Consider the following 9439-nt stretch of genomic DNA (forward strand, 5'->3'; position numbering starts at 1 on the left):
GTGCCAGGAAGGGTGGGGATCACTGCATTAACCCATCTAATTTGAAGAGGATCCTGTAAGGTTAGCATGGAGAGTTCACCTTCTACACTCCATAGCATTTTCTGCACTTCCCTTTGCCACACCATCTATCAGCTCAGGAAGCTGAGGATTTCCTCCTTCCATCTGATGCAGGGGCAGAATCTTACCCATCATCTCTGCTACCCTCCATATGACTGTTCTTACCTGAACACCTGTGTAGGTGCCACTAGTCACGCTGAAAGCCGGCGTGTTCCTGGGGACAGATGCCAGACAGGAAGCAGTGAAAGGCTGGTTAAATATTCTTTTGAAACTCCAGCTGGCATGTTCGCCATGGAACCATTTTTCCCCTCCTGGGAGGAGCCCAGGGTTTGTAAGAATTCAGCTTCATGAAATGGCTGCTCCTCTTCTACCTCTTAGGAGGGGAATTTCTGAGCACCATCCGTCTGTTTGCGTGTTCTGTCCCCAGCTTCAGATAACAAACTCAATAAAATCCTACTACAAATATGCAACTGACTGCGAAAATACTCTCTCAATCCTGGGGGCTGTAACCCAACCAGGAGCTTATGGGTCAAATTGGACTCTTCTCACAGCCCACTGGGAATACACAGAGTAGAATTCTCCCGGGGAGGGAGGACCAAGTGTCTAAAGTCACCGTCCAGAATGGTTGCGGCTGTGGGACTGGACTAAGGGCGAGCCGTGCGAGAACCAGGGGACTACTTCGAGGGCTAGGAATGCTCCATGTTGCAGGAAGGGCAGGGGGGTCTGCCCAGCCTCCAGGGGGAGGCAACAGTGAAGAGCAAGCAGTAGGTCAGGTCGCAGAGTCAGAAGGGAGGAAACATGATAGTGACCGGGGAAGGGCACTGTGACACGGGAACGTGCTGATGCCAGACAGAAGTGCTGATTATGTATTCGTCCCTTGTGCCCAGGAAAGAGAAGATCAAAGATGTGGATGGGCATTTGTAGGCGCTCCTACAACCTGTTGCATAGTAGGTGCTCAACAGGCAGCACCCAGCAGACAGTTCCCAGGGGACCCCCGGCATGCCATCCCCAAATTGTATTTGATGCTCATTGTCACCTTCTTTAGGCCTGCATTTAGTACCTTGGCCTCAGGGTCCTTCTTTTTGTTGCTTGAGAGACATGATGCATTGCTGAGAAGAGAAATGAAGTGCCAGTGAGGAGGTCTGCCTCCGGCTCAGGGCAGTGGGAACAGCACGGGCTCTAGAGGAATTCAGATCAGGGATCCGGTTCCAGCTCTGTTCCTTACTAGCCACCTGATCCTGGGAAATACCCAAGTTCTGTGAGCCTCTGGTTCTTCATCTGTGAAGCAGGTATGATGAGGCCCTTCCACTAGGACGGTTAGAGTGTGTGCAATGTAAGTGAAGCATCTGGCTCAGGGCCTGGCATTAAGTTAGAAGTTTAAGGAATGGCGGATGGCTGTCATATCTAATACTATTTGACCCTAGACCCTAGCACTCTGGGATTTCGTAAATGTTGTTGTTCTCCAAGACTTACCAGAGAATATACAGCTCAGTAGGACATGGGATAATCAGCCCCAACAGGAAGTTTCGTCAATAAAATTAAGTATTTCCTCTTAGCGAATGTGCTTCAAAATTTGGGTGTGCTGGAGTCTTGCGCAGCTGAATGCAGCTCAAAGCTCCTAGAATTTGAATCGAGGATCAACTCCTTTCCTCTCTCCCACCTGCTTTTGGATCCAAGACTGTGTTTTCACTTATTTTGTTAACACTCGAAATCTAGCCTTTGCTCACAATTGGTCAAATCCCACCTGAGATAACTTGATTAGAATGCCTTTTAAATACGATCAACTCTGGCTCTCCCAGACAGGCAGAAAAGCACCTGGCCAATGACTTCTGGGCTTCCCTTCTGGGAGATTCACCCTCATCTTGCAGGAAACCCTTGCAGATGATAGGTATCCATCACCTAGCCCCTGCACTGTGTTCAAGCGCACCGAGACAAGAGCGCGGGACGATTTCCTTCTATTCCTGCCCCAGGTGGAGACTCTTCTCTGTTCATCCACTATCCAAAAGGAACTGCTGAGCAGTCGTCCATTCCAGGCCTTTCTCTCATCCTCTGAGAATCTGGCTCTGGCACCACCCAGCTTCAATAGAATTACCTCCCCCAGAAGGAACTGCAGTTTCCCAAAGCCCAAAGGGCCCTGGCTCAGGGCATATACACTCGACTGCTGTCATCTAGAGCCCCAAACCCTCACCCATGTTTTATTTTCCTCTAGTTCTTAGAGGACATGGCACCACCTTAATTTTAGGATTGTAGCCCCTAGACTTCACCACCCTATGGCAAAGGGGTGGGTCTGGCTTACCGAGCATCTCTACTACTAACCCAGGGTGTTCCGAATAACAGATGTTCAGTGCATGTTTGAAGAAAAAATGAGCCAGTGAACAGGAAAAATTATTCTTTCAATTTTTATTTCTCTTACATGCTCAAAGAAGCCAAGCAAATCCAGGTATACATGTATATATTTTAATTTTACAGGAGAGAGAAAGAGGTATAAGGCAAGAATTAACTACATTTTCATTTCACTATTTCTTTATGAGCTCTATTTTGCTGCTAAGTTCAAGTTTCAAAAAAATTATTAATTCCTCTGCTATGTTATCTTGTCCCAATTCACAAAATAACAGGGATTTCCCCATGTGACTCAAAAGCAAGAATCTTACTCCTAAATAACATAAACAGCAATATGTGTGACTACTGTCATTCATTAACTTCGATGGTGAAGTTCATTAAACTGACCATTAAAAGAACATTTGAACAATTCCAAAAGGGAGCAAGGATAAATCTCCAAATCACCCAATAGACAAGGAACCCAGAGATGACATACAGTGTGCTCACTTCCACCCACTGCCACTGAGAACACTGATTGCTCTCTTCAAACACAGAGTGAAGAATGGGCCTCATGTCACATGGGGCAGGGCAGCTGCTGGATGGGGCCCTGACCCCACAAACTTTGGCCCCGGCTGCGGCTGGTGCTCAGACTCCCTCTTGCTCCTCTCCCAAAACCTCTTCATAAAGGGATGGGTAGCAAATGGGCTCTCTTGCATTGAGCATGACCAAATAATTTATGACCTTCTCATAGCTGGTTTCAGCGTGGGCCTTGGAACCCCACAGGAACTCGTAGTGCGCAGGATCACTGCCGGGCACCTGCCGGTACTCCAGGTAGTTTTCCTGCACCCAATCTTGGGTGAGCAGCTTCCTGGGCTCCCCATAGAAAATGTGCTCCTTCCCAACATACACCCCCATCACACTCAACGCTTCCCAGATAACCTCTTCAGGGGCGCAGTTGTCTTTGGTTAGGATCACACCCAGGATAATGATCAGGAGGGCGGCCTTGGGCATGCTATGACCATCACCCAGCATGCTATCGCACGAGAGGCCAAGAGCAGTGACAAGGATGTAGGAGTGGCCGGCGGGGTCCACCTCCTTCACATCAGTGCCAAAGATCACCTGCATGAATTCGGAGGCTTTGCCGAAGATCACAGGAAAGTAGCGCTTGTAATTTTTGATGACGCTCTCCAGCATTTCCGCCTTTGTGACCGGCTCCTTGACTCGATATTTGTGGAGCAGGAAATGAACCAACTCAGCCACCTTCAATTTCAGTGCTTCTTGGAACATGAACTCCAGCTGAGCTGGGTCGACCGAGGGGCTTGGCTCTTCCTCTTCTTGACTGCTGGAGCCCTCATCGAATTGGCTCCATAAAGTGTAGTAGACGGAAAAGGAGGAGGAAGCGCCTCCCTGAGGACTCTGGGGAGGACTTGATGACCCAGAAGCAGACACCTCCTCCTCCTCGCTGTCAGAGGAGGAGGTAGTCTCCTGCTCCTCGCCTGTGGGTTCCTGTGCACCCATCAGGCCCAAGTCCTCTCCTTGGGCTTCAAGGTCTTCATCAGGCTTGCGGTGCGGACTCCTCTGCGCGAGAGACATGATGACTCTGGTCAGGGCAGCAGTCAGGAGCGTGGGCAGGAGCTGGGCGATGGAGACCCACAGGCCTGGGGAGAGAGGGAGTGTGTGAGAGACTTCAGCTGAGAACCGAACCTTGGAGGTTCTAACAAAGGCTGACTTACAGGTCTTCGTCAGTGCTGCTCTGGGGCCTCTTGGGGCTCCTGTCCTCCTGGTTAGCCTGTCCCGAGAACCTGAAGGAGGAAGTGAGAGGGCTACTCAGCGTGCAGCTAGCCTGCAGAGATCAAGGCTCTATGAGTGACAGTAGGGGGAATGGGGCCAGGTGCTATGGGGTCCCATGTGTGCTGGGGCAGGTGGGGCCCTTGGTGCACATTCAGGGTGAACACTTCACCTTCACTGCTGACACTGCCTGGGTCTCCTCTGCTCTGCGACCTGAGGACACTGTCTCAGACCAAGGCCTGCCGGCTTCCTGGAGCTCCTGGAAGAGGAATCGAGGGGCCCTTAGGCTGCAGACTGCAGGCAGAGCCCCGGTCCCTCAGTGCTGTCAAGAGGGCGGGCTGGACACTCTTGAGTTCCACACACTTTTGGGGTGGATGGTCCCCTCTGCGCTCACTCAGGGCCCTGACCTTTCTCCTGGCAGGGACTGGACTCTACTCCTCTACTTGCCTGAGAGTCTCTCAGATCAAGAGCTCACATCCCTGATATGGAACAGAAGGACATGCCCCAACCAACATCTGCCCACACCTGCCCAGGGTTTCCTCGGAAGTACAGTAAGAGATGTCTAAATTCAATGGGGTCCATGTGTCCTGGGGTGAGGATACTGCCCGGTCCTCATCTTGATGCCTGCAGGGTCTGGAACCCTCCCTCTGTTGACCTGAGGCCCTATCTCCAGGAGACACCTGAAGAGGAAGTGAGGGGAGTCCATCCACCCAGCGGCTTCCCTCAGCTGACACAAGGGGCAGGGTGGGGCTAGGTCCTCTGTGTTTGGTGAGTGGGGTTCCCTCAGTCTGCACCTGGACTCCTGGCAGGGCCTGGGACCCTCCCTCTGCTGACGTGAGTGCAGCCCCCTCAGACCAAGGCCAGCCCTCCCTGACACCAGTGATCCCAGGATAAAGGAGGGACCTCAGCAGACAGCCCTGCCCGGGCTCTCTAGGGTGACAGTAGGGGCAGGGCAAACTCTCTTGATCTGAGAGTTTCTCTGGCCTGGAGGTACCCTCGATCCTCCCTTAGGTTCCTCACCTGGACTGCTCTCCAATCCTGGGACCACTGTGTCTGTCGAACACAGGGCCTCCCTGTTTTGTCCACACACCCTCTGAGAACAAAGTCCTCACCTCCCTGAGATCCAGAAACAGAGGTGAGGAGGCCCCACAGATGTCACCCCTGCGTGGGGTGTCCGGGGCTGACCCCACCAGCTGAACCCTTCAGGTATGAGGTGGGTGTTCCAAAGTCCTCCTGTGGGTTATTCATCTTTACTCCTGCTGGGGCTTCTACTTCCTCGACCCTCAAACCCTTGAGATGAGCAGACATCTCCCTTTACACCAACGCCTCATCCCCCTGAGGGTTCCTCAACTTCCTGCCGTGGTACAAATGAGCTTGCCACTTAGCACCATCCTTGATCAGGCCCCCCGCCCCCGCCCCCAGATTTAAGAACAGAGTTCACCTAGACTCTGTGGGGTGGCTTCTTTCTGCGTTGGGGGTACCTCCATTCCTCATGAAGGGGGCACACCTTGGGTCCTGCTAATCCTGGGAGTCCTCCTTCTACTGACCAGGTGTGGAGCCCTCTGTTGAATCTCTCAGTGCCCCCGGGATCAAGGTACTCACCTCCCTGAGACCTCTCACCCCCAGTCACGTGGGAGAAATGAGAGCATGCCTCATGCCATTCCTGCCTGGGGCCACCTGGGGCTGAGAACAGGTGACACCAGTGTCTGTGAGGTCCTTTCTTTTTTGAGAGCGTGGAGGTACCTTCTTACCTTCAATCCTCACCAAACTTCCTCCCCGTCACTCCTGGAAGACCCTGGATTCCACCCTGTGCTGACCAGGTGTGGCTCCCTCTGCCGAGCTGAGGAAACCCCTCGGACCCAGGCCCCCACCTCCCTGAGACCCGGGAGGCAGAAGTGAGGGGCCACCTCATGGTCACTCATGCATGAGATACCCAAGGCTGACCAAAGGAGCAGGTTCCAGGGGGCCTCGTCGGTCTGGGTGTCCTCTAGGTATTCATATTTGCTTCTGACAGAATCTGGCCCCTTCCATTTTGCTGAACCAGAGATGAGTCTTGCAGACCAAGGCCAATTTCTCCCTTAGACCCTCTTTGAGAAAGTGTGTGTTGGGGGTGGAGGGGGCACTTCCCTTCCTCACCGTCCTGCCTGGGGCCTCCCAAGACTGACGGCAGGGGCAGGTTTCCTAGGTCTGGGATGAGAGGTCTGGTGAATCCTTCCTCAGGCCTCTGGGACTCCTCCTTCTGCTCACCTGAGGCCCCACTCCTCATACCACAGCCCTGTTCCCATTGACACCCGATCCCACCAGCCACAATGCACCACATGCGGCCACCGTGCCCGGGATCGCCCAGGCCAAGATCCCCACTGAGCTGGACTCCGGGGTCCCCTCTGTCCTCCGTCTTGTTCCTTCCCTGGTCTCCTAGAGGGCTGGGCCCCACCCCTCTGTGGACCTGAGTCTCTATCTGTCGGATTCCCGAGGCTGAATGAGGAGGGGCCTCGGTCTCAGATAGGGGCGGGGTGGGCCCCTTGTCCTGGGGTATTGGGTCCCCTCAGGCCTCCCTTGTCTCCCAGCAGGACCTGGGCCCTCCCTCTGTTCTCCCGCGGCCACGCTAGCGATACCAAGCCCCTTCCCTCGGTCAGCCCAGGATGCAGATATCAGGATCCGCTTGCCTGACCGCCATGCCCGGAACTTCCCAGGGTCCACTGCAGGGGCAGTGACTCCCTCTATGGGGCCTCAGCCCTCCCTCAGGGTCCTGGCCCTGATGCCTGGCAGAGCCTGGCCCCTGCCCTCTCTTAACCAGTCCTGCCCTGGTCACACCAAGCTCTGACCCAGAGTCCCCTGGGGCTTAAGCGGTGGGGTGGCGAAGGGTGGCCCACAGCCTGAGAAGTCCGCCCCCGGGGTGGTTCCGGGCTGGCAGCAGGGGTGCTGCTGGATTATTTGGGGCCCTCTATCTGGGGTGGGGGCGTCCTCAGTCCTCCCTCAGCGTCTCATCTTGCCTCCTCACAGAGCCTGGGCCCGCTTCCCTCTGCCGATCTTCAGCCACCACTCAGGACCAAGCCCTTGCTACTCTCTGACCCCCAGTGCCCAAGTCAGAGGCCTTACATCCGGGCACCCGGAGCTTCCCTGGGGTGACAGCAGGAGCCGAACCGGATTCTGCCACGGGAGACTTGGGGGTGGGGTGGAGTGGGGGGGGGGGGGTGAGGATGGAGGTGGGGAACCTGAGGCTGTAGGTCATGGTGGTGGTGGCTGGGTTAGGGGTGTGGAGGCGTTCAGCCCTCCCTCAGGGTTCTGACCTTGATGCCAGTCAGAGCCTGGGCCCAGCCTGATAAGCCCGACCCCGCGGGGTGGTCCAGGGCTGGCACAGGGGCGGCGCTGTATTATTTGGGGTCCTCTATCTGGGGCGGGGGAGTCTTGAGTCCTCCCTCAGGGTCTCACCTTGCCTCCTCACAGAGCCTGGGCCCGCTTCCCTCCGCCGATATCGACCCGCCCCTCACAGCGAGGCCCCAGCTACTCTCTGAGCCCCAGTGTGGGAGTCACTGGCCGTACATCCGGGCACCTGGGGCTTCCCTGGGTTGACAACAGGGGCGGAACCAGATTCTGCCGCGGGAGAGTTGGGAGGTGGGGTGGAGTTTGGGGTGGGGTGGGGTGGGGTGGGGTGTAGAGTGGAGCTGCGGATGGGGCTGGGGAACCTGGGGCTGTAGGTCATGGTTGGGTTGGGGGGGCCCAGCCCTCCCTCAGGGTCCTGACCGTGATGCCCGGCAGAGCCTGGGCCCTGCCCTCTCCTAACCAGCCCTGCCCTGGTCACACCAAGCTCTCACTCCAGAGTGCCCAGCAGCTTGAGCGGCGGAGGGAGGGGGTCGGCCCAGCCTCACAAGTCAGCCCCAGATCGGCCCCCGGGTGGTCCAGGGCTGGGAGCAGAGACGGCACTTGGTTCTTTCGGGTCCTCTATCTGGGGTGGGGGCATCCTCAGTCTTCCCTCAGCACCTCACCTTGACTCCTCACAGAGCCTCGGCCCGCTTCCCTCCACCGGCGTCAAGCCGCCCCTCAGAAGGAGGCCTCTCCCTTCTCTCTGACCCCAGTGCGCGCGTCAGTGACGTCACATCCGGCCCCCAAGCCTGGGGCTTCCCTGGGTTGCCAGTAGGGGCTGAACCGGGTTCTGGCGGAGTAGGGGTGGGGATGGGGATAGGGGCCCTCAGTCATCCCTCAGGGGGTCCCGACCTTGATGCCTGGGTCTCGATCCCCATCCTCTGCCCATTGGGTCTGCTCCTCTCGGACCAAGTCTCTGACTCCCAGTCACATGAGGTGGCAGTGAGGGGAGGGGTGCGGTCAGGGTGACAACATTGCCAGGGTCTCCCAGGGCTGACAGGAAGGGCTGAGCTGGATTCTGTGGCCCCTCTATGTGGGGAGGGTGGACCTTCAGTCCCCTCTCAGGAGGGTTCTCCTCCTGGCTCCTGGCTCTTTGACGAAGTGATGTGTGGGAGATGATCTGTTTATGTCACCTTTGAGCATTTGCCCAGCTGCACGCGTTGCAGACAATGGCTGCGGGTCCAAGGCTAGATGCTCCCTGGGGGGCTGCAGCACCTGTGATTGTAGGACCTGTGAGAGAAGATGCACACCTTCCCATGGGGGCTCCTCCCCAGCCAGAGCTAGACTTTGCAAACCTTTTGTCCTAAAAGATTTATTTTTACACGGAAGAGGCTGAGCAGCAGCAAGAGATTTGGAGAAGCCATGTGTTTTGAAGGTATCGAACACAGCAGAGTCCAGATTAGCGATTTTCATATTTTAATTCTCATTCACATGGTAATAAATTTTACATTGTATGTGTACGTTATATATGGTATTGTACATTTTGTTTATATCTACGTTTATATACATACCTGTTTTAGACATTATATACATCTATGCTTATATGTATACATACACGCATATATATCTTTATATCTTATATATACTTACATGTATATATCTTTAGCTACATATTCGCTTGTATTTCTAGACTTTATACTATATATATGCACACATATTTTATTAATATCTACCCATAGTATGTGGCCTTCACACATACTTACTATTCTATTCCTAGTTCATTGTTTATATTCCATTAAAATAATAATTTTTTGGAAGGCTGATCTTCTCCTACTAAGTTTGTTTCAGGTGGTTGTTAGCAGAACTCTGGAGCCATAGTGTCTCAATCAACTCAAATTTCCTGGTGTCCTGATATTACTCCAGGGCTACTGGCATCAGATTTTGTGGTGCTGCCTCAGATTGCGCGATGATG

At 54.5% G+C, this 9439-nt stretch overlaps 1 protein-coding gene across 3 annotated transcripts; it reads right to left on the minus strand.

Moving 5' to 3' along the window:
* Nucleotides 1-2442: 2442 nt before the first annotated feature.
* On the minus strand, nt 2443-8278 carry LOC129138623 (melanoma-associated antigen 9). Of its 3 annotated transcripts, none has more exons than XM_054676326.2 (4): nt 8151-8278; nt 4337-4423; nt 4110-4178; nt 2443-4034 (listed from the first exon to the last, which is right to left on the minus strand). In XM_054676326.2, the coding sequence occupies exon 4, from the start codon at nt 3967-3969 to the stop codon at nt 3022-3024; it is 948 nt and encodes a 315-aa protein (XP_054532301.1). In that variant the 5' UTR covers nt 3970-4034; nt 4110-4178; nt 4337-4423; nt 8151-8278; the 3' UTR covers nt 2443-3021. The 3 variants fall into 3 exon arrangements, with proteins under 3 accessions (XP_054532301.1, XP_054532302.1, XP_054532303.1); XM_054676327.2 differs by having other exon boundaries at nt 7597-8229; XM_054676328.2 differs by lacking the exon at nt 8151-8278 and adding an exon at nt 5185-5485.
* Between the last annotated feature and the right edge of the window lie 1161 nt (nt 8279-9439).

This window comes from Pan troglodytes, chromosome X, assembly GCF_028858775.2.
Source record: "Pan troglodytes isolate AG18354 chromosome X, NHGRI_mPanTro3-v2.0_pri, whole genome shotgun sequence".
Lineage (NCBI taxonomy): Eukaryota > Metazoa > Chordata > Mammalia > Primates > Hominidae > Pan > Pan troglodytes.

Bases quoted from the DNA above. Each gene is read 5' to 3' on its own strand.
- LOC129138623 (XM_054676326.2), bottom strand. From the start codon at position 3,969: ATGTCTCTCGCGCAGAGGAGTCCGCACCGCAAGCCTGATGAAGACCTT.